Source organism: Dysidea avara, chromosome 5, assembly GCF_963678975.1.
Source record: "Dysidea avara chromosome 5, odDysAvar1.4, whole genome shotgun sequence".
Classification (NCBI taxonomy): domain Eukaryota; kingdom Metazoa; phylum Porifera; class Demospongiae; order Dictyoceratida; family Dysideidae; genus Dysidea; species Dysidea avara.
Genome location: NC_089276.1, coordinates 6,531,370 through 6,547,255, shown reverse-complemented (window position 1 = coordinate 6,547,255; position 15,886 = coordinate 6,531,370). Strand labels below are relative to the sequence as shown.

The window sequence follows — 15,886 nt, the reverse complement described above, 5'->3', positions numbered from 1 at the left end:
CGACACCTCACCTAATAGGTGGAAAGATACTTCACAGATCACTCGAATTCTTTTATAGCCTGACATGTAAAGGTCAATTGTGGGCCATAATGTCACCAATACGTATAATGTTTTCAAGCAACCAATGGCGATTGAAAAAGCCAACGCGGGTGGCTACAACTCTAGTCTACATATATAAACGTACTTCTACACCTTACTAGTCTGGTGCCATCTTAGCCCAGATTAAACTGTAGTCCACTTCGACAATGACTCAATAAAACAAATATATTCTAAATAATACTAACCTTTATGTTCGATTGTGGGAACCAGTTTTGTCATGCCACCAGATTCGAGTTTAGCCAGTGTAAATAGTAAGAATTAGACTAGTATCGTTTAGTAGTTAGGTTTTGTTTACTTAAACCATCTATTTAGCTGATTTTTTTCGTTCGAGAGAATCACTATGGTGATTAGTCTGGTGCTTAGTCTATATAGCACGCTGGCATGCTGAGCACTACATGATGAGAGTCAAACAGCAAATGCAGGTTAGTGATATAACCCATAGCGTACTAGCTTTCAATATCTCAGGTGGCTGCAGTACTGCAGGGGGAACGTCATCGCAACGTCTGGCTTGGTTACCCACAATCGATGTTAGAAACCTGGCCTTTATAAGTGTTACAGCTGTCTTGTAAGACTCTCCCCACCTATTAGGTGAGTGGTACATAACAGTTATACAACGTGAACTCGTGCTCTGCCTGTATAAACACACTTGCCTTCGGGCCTAACGGCTCTCAGGCTCGTGCGTTTATATCAGGCAGAGCACTCGTGGCCGTTGTATAACTATATAATATTAGACATATTAAAAATTAAAAATAAGAAATAGGGATCGCTGAAAAAAGCCACAAAACAAGAAGGGATCGCTGGGGTGGTAATGTTAACCACAAATCCCTATTTTGACCTTTTATACTCAAATGGAGCATTTATAGAGAGTCAAAATAGGGATTTGTGGTTTACATTACCACCCCAGCGATCCCTTCTTGTTTTGTAGCTTTTTTCAGCGATCCCTATTTCTTATTTTAAATTTTTAATTTTTAATATGTCTAGTTTGTGTACTTTTTTCCAAATCCATTTATGGATTATAAGTTAATTGGCACATTAGTGTAGTAAGCTAACAGAGACTCCTTGGTTTAAAAGGCTAACTCATTAGATATGTTAATGCAATATTAATTTTGTAATCTATGATAAAGACTGTATTTTCATCCTGATTCATTTGTACACACACAAAATATAAGGCAGGATACATTAATTCCTAGTCTACTCAGTGTTTGAGCCATTATCATCACACTTTGTGCCATCGCTGAAAGCACACTGCCATATGAGCTACATGTACCTACCTGTCAGAAGAATTACTGATTGTGCACCTATCATACAGGAGACAGTGTTGATGGCAGCACAGGAGACTTGAAGAAGAACATGATGTCTTAGGTGTTTATTCTAACAGAAGGACAAGAATGAAACTCCGATACAAGTTATAAGAATGGTAACTGTTAGTGTTATAATTCCTGTAGAGTCCAATTTTTTTTCATAAATTTTCATGTGATATAACGATGCATACATCAAGCATGTACATTATAGGTGTAGAGTTGTCTAGCAGAATAGGTAGTGAAGAGATAGCTATACATTGTAGCTGTAGTGCTATTATTGTAGCGATGATGCTTTACAACACCTTTGTATAAATGCACGTATGAACAGGGCTGAATACAGCAGCAACATTGTGAGTTGGTATTAATCAAGCTAAATAGGAGATGGCTAGGCTTGGCCGAAAAGTCTTCCTATGCCGGTGTCTGCATGTACAAATCACAATGTCACACTACCAGTGGCCAGTGGTGTAGCCAGTCTTACATGATTACCAGGGATTTGGCAGTCATTACCCATACATGCAAGAGTACTTTAAACTGGCATATTGAGTTCCAATTGCCAGGATTCAGACTGGGCTCTAGCCCTGGAAAGCCTAGGTGTAGCCTGCTAGCAACAGTGTGTCACAAAGTGGAACACCATAGGTATAGTCAGCGAAGTCTGGTTAGCATGCATGTGGTCATAGCTAAATGTTTGCAACTGTCAATGTCACTAGCTGATCGGAGAGTGTGCTAGAATATGTACACAGTAGCTAGTTACAGTGACATAAGCACAGTAGCACACAATCCTCCCATATAAGACTGTCAGGCTTCACACTCTGTAGTTATTTATGACATGGATACCATATGGGAGGGCTGTTGATGATATGTGGTTAGACCACAAAATATTTTTAAATGGTAGGGATGTAATAAACACCCCACCCAACCTTTTTTGCGTGTGAAAAGCAGCCATGATTTCAGAGCTACCATTTATCTTCCATCTATAATGGACAAACAAAGCACTCACTGTGATGGCTAGGAAGAAGAATAAACTGGATGCCTTGCATGCGCACTTGAACGACTTCTCGTAGCGAAGACGGGCAGCTCACTAGAGACCCTATTATGGTGATCTTGTAAGGTAAAAGAGTGCTGCACAACTTCAATCTGCCATCTATTAACGTTATAAAGACTATAGTCGAACAATACGCATCCCTGAGCAAACAAGATCCCGTAATTTTGTTCTTCTACGGCTTCTTCCGTATACGGAACAGCAGGCAATGGCGAAGAAGAACTTAGAAATTTATCGAGGTGGAGACCGGTTAGTGATCTGTGGAGTACGGGTTAATTAATGGGTCATGGACACGCGGAAGGACTCAGTGAGTAAGGCTGTGTAGTTTTTATCGCGAAAAATGGAAGCCTTGGGCTGTACACGAGTGAAACAAAATAATAATATGAATAATATGAACAATTCGCGTAAAATTCACAATTTTTGAATGTTTTTAAATTTCGTCTAAACCATTTTTACTGCTATATCACCATTTGTCTGAGTTCAGTGTTTGATAATAAGCCATCTGAGTGTTGTTTTGTGCTCGAGTCTGCTTTCTAAGGCTGGTTTTAGGTGACTGCTCTATTAGGATTTTCAAAAATTCCACTGCGATCCCTATTATGAACCCACTATCGTGGTTCATGATACCACTCTGGCATGCTCACCTAATAGGTGAAGGAAGAAAAACATGCATTCACCACATTACGTTTATACAGAGGTTTGCAAAAATCGATTGTGGGTTTAAATAGTGGGCACAAAAAAGAAATGATTGTGGGTTTCTTCACTGGTTGTAGTGATACAATTTTAAACCAAATAACCACTTTGTGGATGAATAAAGTTACCTAAGGTGCTAAAATAAACACTTAGATATATAGGTTGTGAATGTTTGAGGAATCTTTTCATGCAGTTGAAATATACTTTGTAGAAAAACAATCCCCACATAGCAAAAATGATTGTTTAGTGATGCTTAGTAACTGAACTATGCAATGCTGACTCATTCAATTCTTTTTACTTCACAACAATGCCTGTAACTAAATCAACATGTTTAACTCAAACCCACAATGCAAAACTTTAAGCATCTCTATATAAATAATCAAAGGGAACTGATGCTTTGTAGCTGCCTCAGCATCAAAGACAGTTGTGGTCAGGGCTATATCATGATATTGCCCTAACCACAGGGCGATATCCAGATATTGCCCTGTGGTCAGAGAAATATGTGATATATAACCCTGTGGTTTCCTTTGATCTGAGGTGTCAAAGTGGTATATTAGTACATATGGTATCCTAGTATCTTTCACTAGGTCATATCAAGGTATTAAAATGCCATCCATACTACTATAGATTCAGTACAAACTATATGATGCTTTTGATAATGTCACTATCTGTAGGATATCCCACTGTTTAGGATACCTGGATAGCTTTCTGTTTCAACTGTACTGGTAGCCAAGCATATCATAGCACCATTCAATTCCAGTGTTCCAGTGGATACAACACTGCCTGGGTAAACTGTGATATACTTATCAGAAGCCACGGAATGCCTTCAACACATAACTTAATGGAATGCATTTCCTGGCTTCCATTCTAAGTCTTGTATAGTGGAACCTGTATTGGTGGCCACTTGTATAGAAAGCCGCCTCTCCAAGAAAGCCAACTGAGACATCTATATGGTTAAATCAGTACCTTGTGCATATTAAGGCATGACCATTATAGCAGGTTCCACTAAACCTACTTAGTGATTTACTCAAGTATATAATGTTCTGTACGGTAACCATATCAGTAAACTGCCTAGTGATGACACTTTGTACATAATTTCACACTACAATTATGTCATAATGTAGTGAAACCTATCTAATCAAGTCACTTTGTCATCTGTCTAAACAAAATTCTTGAATATTTCATTTTGTATACATAGCAATCTGCCACTTGCTTAATAAGGCAAGAAAATTTTGGTCATACAGTGACCAGAGTAGACAGGTTTCAGTCCATAAGTATAAAAAAAGCGTTGCTCATATGAGTTTCCAGTAAGCAATGACATAACAGAAACCACAACTCTGCCTTGGGTATTGTCAATCATTATGGCACCTCTTGTACAGTTGTTTACCATTATATACAAGTTGCTAAGTTTCTATTTTTTCCACTTAGTTGAGATAACCACTTCATATGGAAATACATCACTGTGTGGACAAGTGTCCATTAGGTCAAACATAATAGCTCACTGCAAAGTACGCAAAGTTTACTGTGATACTAACAAACCTCAAAGTTACTCTCAATATATGCACAAACATACAGCCTAAAGCAATTGCAATCTGAAGATATCCCCTATGTAATTGTGCCATTTTTCATTTTTCTATGGAGGAAATTTATGAGGAGCCCTGGAGAAAAATTATATGCCCAGGCAACAACATGCACAACAATGTAGCCAATTCCATCCCAATAAGTTAGATATTTCTGAGATCAGCAATGTGTACTGCACTCATAAAATGATTACATGGGTCATGCTCTTATATGATCAGAACATGCAGCCATGCTCTCAATAAGCAAAGATGGGTGACTATGCCCCCTAATGATATAGCTATATTCAGCTGCAGATTTTCGGTAGAAAACAAGACATGACATTGAACCATGTCCCTTAATCTATTGTGTAGCTCAACAGTAAGATCAAGATACTCTAATAAAGTAGTCACAGAATGTGACCACATTTACAATAACCCAACATAATGATACATCTTGAATTCTTTATCAATAATCTACTTAGCCAATTGTATGCTCTGGCAAAGTTTCAGCCTCATATGACAATAAATTTTGAAGTTACAGCCCTACAAAATAGCAACAACAAAAAATCAATTTGTACAGCAAGTATAAGGAAAATAAATTACAAGTGCTTTGTAACTTATGAATGCTGTGATAAACAAAGCTACAACTTAGACCATCATATTCACCATGAATAGGGGAATTCATTGCTTGGTCAGTATTTCCTTGTATCACCTTTCTTTGCTACATACAGAGACAAAATGAGTGAAGAAAAATTGATAGCATACGATCGCTTTGAAATGACGTAAATAGACGCCCATAATGTATCCGTTGGTCTACTGCAATAAAATAAAATAAATATTTGAACTTTCCTAGGTGAACAAGATGATTATCATTAGACCCTTTCTTCACAAAGAAAAAGTGTTAAATCTTTTTTGTAGACATGCAAGTATTTTACTCAATGGTTTATACTGTATAATTTAGGCTTACGTTATTATGTCAGGTTTTCACAGATCCAATCACATGTACCATAGCTATGTTTCTGTATCATGTACGTATACCGTATTTACTTGGTTAATTGCCATAGCATTTATTACCTTAGTTCTAAAAATCGATGCAGAGACTATTCAAATTTAACCACTTGATGCTCGAAAACAATGTTGAAGTCCTCATTTCCAAAATCGATTGTTGCACCACTCAAGTGCAGCTACTATTGAAGGTGTAGCATTAGCCAAGTAACCAAAGTTAAAAAAGAAGTAGGGTCCCAGCAATAAAAAGTAGTGAATATACTCATGCTAATGTACAGATTTTCCCACGTAGCTGTCATCATTCATATCTCTTGTTTCACTACTTTTTATCAATGAAGCCTTATACTTCATAATTAAATTAACTAGTATTCTTAAAAATTGTTAATTTAAAAATGAAGTAGGGATCTATGCAATAAAAAGTAGTGAAACAAGAGATGAATGATGGCATTACAGCATAGCTCAGTGGGAAAGTCCCTACTTTGGTATTGAGCAAAATTATAGCTAATGTGTCTAAGTAGGGACTTTCCCATCAAGCTATGCTGTAATACCATCATTCATCTCTTGTTTCACTACATTTTAATGCATAGATCCCTGCTTCATTTTAAATTAACAATTTTTAAAAATACTAGTTTGTTTAGTTTTTTGTTGTAGCACAGCTAGCTAGTTACAGCTTATTAAAGTACGTAATGTGCCAAAATTGTAAGCACATAGGCCTGTAGTTGCGTCCTTTGATCATAGTAGCAGTGGCGCTCAGATCTACATGACTTGTCTCAGTACGATGGTCCACGTTCTATTCACCCCGGCCAGAAGTTGTTCGAATGAACAGGCCCTTTCAGTCTTAGTCTCGACTAACAGGATGAAGTAATACATTTCCACTCGGGAGTACTATCCAATCACATGAATCACTCGCTGATCTCGCCATCCAGCACTAAGTGGCTGAGTCAGTGTGTTCAGAGGAACAAGCCATCGAGTATCAGTCCGTCTCAAAATCTCTTCATCGATAGCAGTCCAGGCGTTGGCCAAAGTCGTGACAACTCAGCAGCCTTAATGTTTCAAATGCAACACTTGAAATTATAAGCGCCCCACTCTTTCAGCAGCATAAGCACTTTCTGAAATAATTTAGTGGTGTCTACAGAAAAATGTTGATACGGAAAATTGATGCCTCTGTATGGTTTCAATGCTTGAAGAAGAAGAAGACAACCAACCTGATTGAAGATAAAAGGAAAGACAAGGTGCACAGAGTGTACACTTGTCGGAATCCCAAAAGGAACATCCCACTGGTGAGTTTGTTGTTGTGGCATAAAATGGTTACCATGCGCTGCTTCGTTTGGGCTCTAGGCTTGTGACTGTGGTCAGTGAGTGAGGCAGTGAAGGCTTGCAACTGTGGTCAGTGAATGAGGCAGTGAGTAAGATGAAATTTCAAGTTTTAGAGAATTTTTTAAATTCTACCTTCAATCACCGGTAAGTGTTTTCTTGTTTTTAATGCTGTATTTTATGTTAGATAGGCTAATATTATTCTATAAAGGTAATTTTCGTGGCATAAGATGTCTCTAGGATGATTTTTATTAAAGTCGACATTTTAGGCGGTGCTCATCACTTTTGATGCAAACCCTACTTAAACAGTACTACCATACTGTTTGATAATTGTACTGGTTAGATGTATATAGCATACCAATACTGTAGACATATATATTAAGTGTACATTCATTTCATGTGCTTAATCATGGTCAATGAACACATGCAGACAAACACAAATCTCCAACACAAGGTGCAACTATACAAGAGAAGAAATTCAGAGGTTTTTCAGCTGTGCAAGACTTAACACTATGGCAATAATAATGTGAATTCACTATGCTTACCAAGCAAAATGGTCTTCTATACCATGGAATTCATGCGGATTTGCTGGATTCCAAATATTGGTACACTCTAAGTCAGTGCAATCACATTACCCCAAGAGAGTTAATCCATGATGAATTTTCCATGATGAATTTTCCATGATGGATTTTATTAGATGTATGCACTTAACAAATACACATTACAGCAACAACAAAGTTTTATAAAGTTAACACGCCAACAATCAGACTCTACGGTAGCTAACTCTGTGTGTTTAAGATTTCTAAGCTACCCATCAAATGCTCGACAATGAAATTTTCTAAATACTATAATGGAACAGGCTTCCATTTAAAGACAACAAGTACACAGAAAATTTTGAAATTTTCAACTAGAGTAGGGACCATAACACATCAATAAAAAGTACTGAAACAAGCTGGAGTACACATTGATAAAAAGTACTGAAACAAGCTGGAGTAGTGCATGATATTAAATCACAGTAATACAATAAGAAGTGTTATATCCCTACTGTGCATTTCCATCATATATATGGTATCTTGAGCACAGTAGGAATATAACACTTTTTATTGTTTTACTGTGATTTAATGTCATGCACTACTCCAGCTTGTTTCAGTAGTTTCTATCGATGTGCTATGGTCCCTACCCTAGTTGAAAATTCCAATTTTTTCTGTGTACTTATTTGTTAACTTTTTTTGTAAATAATTATTATGACTGGTGAACCCATGCACACTGCATCTGAAATGGTGCTGCGCGCCCCAATTATCGTCTGAAAAGTGAAGTATCCATTACGCTTTGTTGTCAGCTATGTTCAATCCGTTACGCAGCATTTTTGAATCAAGAAGCACCTCTGCACACCGAGACGCATTCCGAAAGAAATGGTGCCACATACCCCAGTTATATCAATTATCGTCTGAAAAGTGAAGTATCCATTATGCTTTGTTGTCGGCTATGTTCAACCCATTACACAACAGTACAAATCAAGAACTGTTTGAAAAGCACCTCTGCTATCAAAATAGCCACTATGAAAAATACGGACGATTTCCGTTACGCGAAGGGAAGCAATCACGTGCTGTCGCCAAATCGACACTTTTCACTGTCAGCAAAGATGAATGGGACACAAAGGAGGACACTGGTAAGTCCATGAAGTAAGCATTGTACGTACTACAGTATGCCAAAAGGCACCTGTCAGGACGAAGCGACGTCAAACAGCGAAAAAATCAAGCCCATAGCCTTAGCCGTTATCGAGTTACGCTTGTCTGAAGGCATCAGTCAGTCAGTCAGTAGAAAATTCCGTTAAATAAATTATTTTTAAAATTCCGTAGCAACTTGTTGGAAGCATTTCAGGTTGATCTGAAAGCTTGTTTGGGCTTAGTTTAACTAACCAATACTGCCTTACCGTCGTCAGGGGAAATCGAGGCTGTTTTTTGGGTGATATTCTTTTGTGGGCCATCCCTACTCCTTTGTGGTCCCTACTATACAGTACTATCGTACTGTATGATGTAATTAATTCATATATCACAAGTGAAAACAGGACAATACTTACATTGGAGAATCAAATATACCACCATTCTTGGTATGTTGTTTTTAAAGTTACAATGACCTGATAAGTTCACATATAGTTGTAAGGTGTGTGCATAAGTGTATTTACTTGATAAAATGACTCACACAGCCAAGGGGTCACATATAACCACACTTGTTTTAAAATAAGTTTTATACTATTAATAAGTGTGAATCACTTATCTAAATCAAATGACAATACATCCCCAGGTAGGATGTTTCATACAGTAATTGACCAATGATGGTGATTCATCCACCTGTCTTATTAAGGAGAATGCAATAGCCAGGTTCGGCATACACAATAAATGTATACAACATATACCTGATACACGGAGTACAAATGGCCCACTGGTAGATGAAGTACTACCAATGGTTGCAGTACAAATGATGGTACCAGCATCCTCTGCAAGTAGATTATTACCAGTTACACTTTGTGTTATCTGATTAGTAGGAAAACATGTTGGAGTCCAATGAGCTCTGTTAGTAAAACATCCTGTAGTGTTCCACCAGTAGGTAGCACTAACTGGTGGTGAGGGGTCCACCATACATGTCAGAGTGACATTACTCAATATGGGATAGTCATATGTGTTAGTAGATCCACTAACTGGTGTACCAGCTGGATTACTGACTATGGTGACTGTAAACTGACCATGAGTATCTGCAATGACAAGTAAATAAAATGTAAGGGGCTATACATGTAGGTATGTAGGATTCAAATTTACTTGGTCACACGTACAGCTAGCACCTTACATAATTAAAGGACTCAAAGACTGCCATTATAATAATGTGAGCATGAATTTTGTTATCTTAGTATGCACTAGAGCTGGGACGAAGCTTCGAATGTTCGGTAGGTTCGAAGGTTAAGCAAACTTCAAATTATAAAACTATCCTTCGAAGCTTCATAATGTACTCATAACCTACAAAAAGAATTACGAGTAAACATTCTGTTCTTTATTGGAGCAGCTTATTTACCTTGCATGATCAATGTTTGTCTTGCGCGATCGATGTCACCTGCCACGCCCATTTTTAAGCTAATGAAAATCTGTCTTTCTACCATGGTAGAAGCCTTTAATTCCTTATAAAGTGATAGATAATGCATGAAACGTCCTTAAAGCCATTAGTTGGCATCTACCTATGCATGATTGCAGTATAGTGGACATGCCCATTTGCAATTGCTTACAAACTTACTAAATAGGATCAGAAAGATAAAACTTAAGCATAAATACAAAAAACCTACCAACACTGAAGCTTCGAATATTTTATTAGCAAATGTTCGAATATAAATTTCAAGCTTCGTCCCAGCCCTAGTATGCACGATTGTCAAAAAATTTCATATACTAGTCCAATAGCATCTTCAAAATAGGCATTCCACCAATAGCTACATATATTAGCTAAAACACAGACATTCTATTTAACCATACATATAGCAGACACACATCAGTAACTTATATAAGTGGGGATTGCTGTAAATGCCTCATGCTGGATTTACTACTGTATTACGGACAATTAGAATTATGGCAAGATAGGAGCAAGAGGAAGGCATACGATGCATTAGACCAAGCTACTACATAATAAGGGTTCAAAACAAGCTGAAATGGAATGAATTTTACAGTACAGATCTGCAGATCTTTTACACTCCTGATTTTTTTCAATCACTGGTTTACCTGTATAGGCATGACAACAAATTATATAATTGTGGTTGATAATTATCCATAACTTTTTCAGTCATACAGTATGGTAGTACTGCAAAGTAGGGATCATAAAAGGTTTACACCTTTCCATTAAAAAACATTGTCAACTCAAAGCAAAGTGCTGTTTTCTTGGTTCTTTGAAGTGTCGAAATAACACATTTCGTCATTTTTATTTTAACACAGATAAATTTTGACCATGCAGATATGTACACCAAAATAGCTTCTGCAATGACAGCTAGAGTTCAACGTGTCTACCAGACCTCCTAAAAGAACACACTAAAACCAAATAAATGAAGTTTAATTTTACCATGAGTGGATAACCACACCAATACACTACACATGTGTACCACATATGCTGCTAATTTGCTCAAGCAGGTGGATTTTTCAGACAACAGTGGAATGTTCCAGTGCCTTGGAATGCAATGGCCATCTGGAACATAAAGATAGAGACATAGACATTTTTGGACATTCCTTTCACATGAATGATACATTTCTTACTTCAAGTGGGTCAGGTGGTCTTATAAGAACCTTAAGGCTGGAAACTATATGTGGAAATATTGGATAGTAAAAAATTTAGTGTTTGGGACAAAACACTTATTGGCACAGGGTCAGTGGAGGCTGCAATTACTGTTCAGGCCAATTAAGTAATGGCTAGAGTCAGGGTTACCACTAAAGATGTGTGCAAAACGCTTGTAAAGCATGCTTTTTTTCTAAGGGGCCTGGGGGAATGCCCCCGTCCAAGAAAAATTTGACATTGCAGCACTGAGATTGCATCTGGGAGCTATATCATTCAATGAATCTTCTATTAGAGTATTTTTGGTTGACTGTTTTATTAGAGTATATCGATCAGCACTTTGAACCAACAAAACTGTACAACTGTAGTACTTATACCAGCCCTGTGGCATCATTTTAATTTGGTGATTATGTAGTAAAGTGCTCATAATCTGGTATAACCACACTCAAGTTCATAATCTCTTCATCCATGTGTATATGGGCCTCATGTTTGGGAACAGAGTGGGATGGAAATGCCAGCAAGTTGTAGATACATGATCAAAATGGATAACTATGATATGCTGCTCTGCAAATAGATTTTGACACCCCATACTGTAGTATTTACTGCTTTGCGGCATTAATATTAGCGCTGATTTTCAAAGTCATACGATCCTACTTTAGTACTCTGCTTTATGTGTGAATATTTATTGTAATTTGGAAGTATGCTTTAAATTTTCCAAATCACCAAATTAAAGTCACCCTCAAATTTTCCACATACAATATTATCCGCTTGGCCATTTCCTGTTAAAGAGTGATTGTTAGCCTACCATGGTTGTGTGCTTGTGTTAGATACAATCATGAAAAGGTTGCTCAAAACCAGTAGCTAGGTTATACAGTAAGACCTTCATTTATCCAAACACCTGTGTGCCAGTTAATCATAAAAGTGTTCAAATAAATGGATAAATGAAACCCATTCATTTATATAAAGTTATGTTCAAATGCTCTATTAGAACATACACTTACTCTATTAGAATGTCCACCTAATGGCGAAATATTCTAATAGAGCAGTCATATATACTGTTCGGATAATCAAGATTTGGATGATCAGGGTCCTACCGTAGTTATTACTATCGTTAGCTGTATTCACATTGAAATTTTAGCTTTTGACCTTCACAGTCTACACCACAATGAAATCTTTAAAATTGCACATCTAACATCATGGTTTTCCTTAATTCGGTTACAAATAGGATTTGTCAAATCAGTTTGGTTAAATAAAAAATTTCAAAGTACTATGTGTTACCCTTACTTCTTAACATAATATGCATTAAAAATATTTGATATACGTATCATTTTCACATCAGGTTGGTCAAAAAAACCTCATCATTCCTTTGTCCAATACAAATAAACATTTATTTTACAAAAAAAAATAAAAATACAATGACCAGTACCCATAACCTTTACAAGAACACCCTTGAATTAAAAAGCTTACCTCTTAGAAACCATTGAATTTCTACAAGGGGTAGATAACGACCTGAATTTCTTTCGTAGGTCACCACTGAAATTATTTCTGAAAGATGAAATATTGCCTGAAATTTTGTACATTTGAAAGATGAAAGTTGACGATCGAACAGATGTAACGGGAATTTACAGAAATCTAAACTTACGGATCTTGTAATTTGAATTTACTAACTTTTACAGATTTTTTTTTAATTTTGGAATTACTAAATTTTACAGAGGAATATGAATTGAAATGTTCTTGAAAGATGAAATATGGCCATCCATATTTCAATTTTTGAAATTTCGTAGACAATTTTGGTTTGTTACCTACCCTTTGAATTTCTAAGAGATACTATTATTCAATATGTTGTTTGTATTAAATAACCTTAATTGTGTTGAACAGTTGTACATGTATTATATAATTCATACAAAGTTGCAAATGTGCATACATGATGCTATGTGAAGTTATCATAATTGTGATATGTTGCATCCTACAATCGTGAAAGTAGCAAAATGTCACAATCGCTCAGCCCTGACTTTCGCTAAAACTTGGTATCATTCTATGTGGTTTATTATTAAGAATTTGACCACACTGGGTGATAAACAGGCTAGCTAGTCCACATAAATATGTTGTGAAACATGCCAAAAACATGTGTTTTAAAGTGTAAATACACAGCTGCACACGTAAATTTAGCATACAAGAATCGTTATTTTTTGCCTCCATCGCCTCCATCACTTAAAACTCACACATCACTCGAAAAGCCCTTCATCAAGCAGTCCAATAAACCACACAGAATCTCTGTAAACCAAAGTGTGGGGAACCATTAGCTAGGGTGCCTTGTTATAAAACAAGGTGAACAAATATTTTGATGGCAGCAACAGTTGACTTGGTAAGCACTGCAGATTAAGCCCGCATTCTCGGCTTCTCTTAATGTATGTTTCAAGGGAGTGTCACGTAGGTACACACACTTTGATCTGCAACTGCGATCAAAGTCTTGACCAGCCAAAATTTTACTCTGACCTGTGACTAAGAGCCTTTTCCTACAATATTTCAGTACTTTTCGATTGTGGGATGATTTTTTTGCCCTTGACCATTGACTTGGCACAAATTTGGTGGCCTAGACCCTGTGACTTAAACAGTCACAGGCCTACCTATATGAGTGCTTGTGTTTCACCTCCTTGTGTTTTTAGCTATTTGATAAATTGATGATGCTGACTAGCTAGCTATAGCTACTTAGCTAGAGCGACTTCCACGTGTCCAGAAATATCCTCACTTTAATTACCTTGCCAATTATTAAATGACAGATTGGCGCTACTTTCCTACAGTGTTTGGAGCCCTAGTTTGAGCTGTAGCTAGTCAAGATCCTCCTGGCGTCGAAATTTTCACATTGCCAAAGGTGCCGCAGATATAGTCTACCTGTGCGCATGTATTGTATTGTATTAATGCTTTACAGTGACCAGCACTGAAGGTCTGCAGCAACATGTGCTGCAGCCTTAGGATTACCTAAGGTAAGTGCACCAAATTTCGGACAGTTTTTGCTTTTGGTGCTCTATCTCCGCTATGCAAGCGAATTACTTAATCCTTAAAATATGGTGATAAAGCCTATCCTATGGTGCATCAGTCCTGCAAGTTTCATCAAAATATCTCCATCTGTCGAAGAGCTGCGCTCTAAAACTCAACTATGTGTAAATTTCGCGCATGCTCCTAACTCCGGACACTTTTTATCACGCCTGATACAGCACTTCTGAAGTTGATTTCGAATTTTAAACACCGCCACATTAAACTTGCATCTATTGTCCACCTCATACTCGAGTTAGAGAGTAACAGTACCTTTCGTTGCCGAGTTATGGGTATTTCAAATCTAGGTGTATTTACACAAATATTTATGCAGTTTCAATGAGACTGGCTCTTACAAAATCATCCATAGCAAGTGTTTGGCTGATTATTTACAAACGAAACTTGGTACAGTGGTAAGTCATAGTTGTCCCTCTGCGCTGTATTAAAATCAACCAAATAGCTCTTTGCGTTTGGGAATAAGCAGCGATTATCGAAGAATTTTTGATAATTTTGCCACACACTGCAATAAATAATCATCTCGTTTAGAAAAACTAGCATGACTTTTAAGCTGAATTTAGGATCACAGCATCATTTTATATGAGGCATTAATCACCTAAATTTTCAAGTAAATGCTGTAGATAGTTTTGGAGGTATGACGTCAAACATTGGAAGTGTCCGGAGTTAGGAACTGTCCGGAATTAGGCGCACTTACCTTAACCTAATTTCAAGGACTTAGACTTAGTGACTTATAGCTGAAAAGGTGTAGCAGAAAAGGGGCCAAAGTAAGGAAAAAAATCCCTCCAACCCCAGGAATCGAACTGCAGGTCACCCAATGTCTAGTCGGGGCCACACTCAGTCTCCTCCAGGAGGGATGTGTTTTATGCATATCAAGTAGTTAAATACACACGTATTTACATACAGTACCTTGTATCACAAAACCACACAGAAGCGCTACCAGGAGGGGCATCGAGACAGTAGCCATTTTCAGGTCACGTGATGACCTTATATGATAATTTTTATAAAATAACATGGAAATGCTGAGTAACTGTATTAAAGCTGTTGTATTAGCTACAGCCAGAGACTAAGTGATTCTATCCCCATATTGTGATGACAGTTGAAGGGATTTCTTACTAGCTTAGGGTTCTAGGGGCATAGCCAGCTCAGGGCTTTATTCTTTATTAATTACTAGGCAGGCAGCACAGCTGGTTTGCCTAGTATGTAAAATCAACAATAGTACAGTATATGTTACAATCAATAAGAATATGTATGCTACAATTACTAATTGTGAACAAAAAAATTACAGTAGCTATGTGTTACATGAAAAGGTTAGCTAGAGTGCGTATGTTACAATTACTAATTATATACGGTAAGTTACAGTACACATATACAACTACTAATTACAAACAGTCATGAAGTTACAATGCGTATGTTACAAATTAACAGTAAGTTACGATACATATGTTACAAGTACTAATTATTAACAAACAATAACTTACATAATTGATTTGTAAAATACTAGCTTCGAGGTAATAAGTTCCAACCATCGC

At 37.0% G+C, this 15,886-nt stretch overlaps 1 protein-coding gene across 2 annotated transcripts in view; it reads right to left on the bottom strand.

Moving 5' to 3' along the window:
• Positions 1-15,330, bottom strand: part of LOC136255345 (protein sidekick-1-like) — a 95,814-nt gene extending 80,484 nt beyond the window's left edge. For both annotated transcript variants that reach the window (XM_066048086.1, XM_066048085.1), the window contains exons 1-2: positions 15,264-15,330; positions 9,424-9,759 (exon numbers count right to left, since the gene is read on the bottom strand). In XM_066048086.1, coding sequence (XP_065904158.1) covers positions 9,424-9,759; positions 15,264-15,321 — 394 coding nt within the window. In that variant the 5' untranslated portion in view covers positions 15,322-15,330. The remainder of the gene's footprint in view (positions 1-9,423; positions 9,760-15,263) is intronic.
• Between the last annotated feature and the right edge of the window lie 556 nt (positions 15,331-15,886).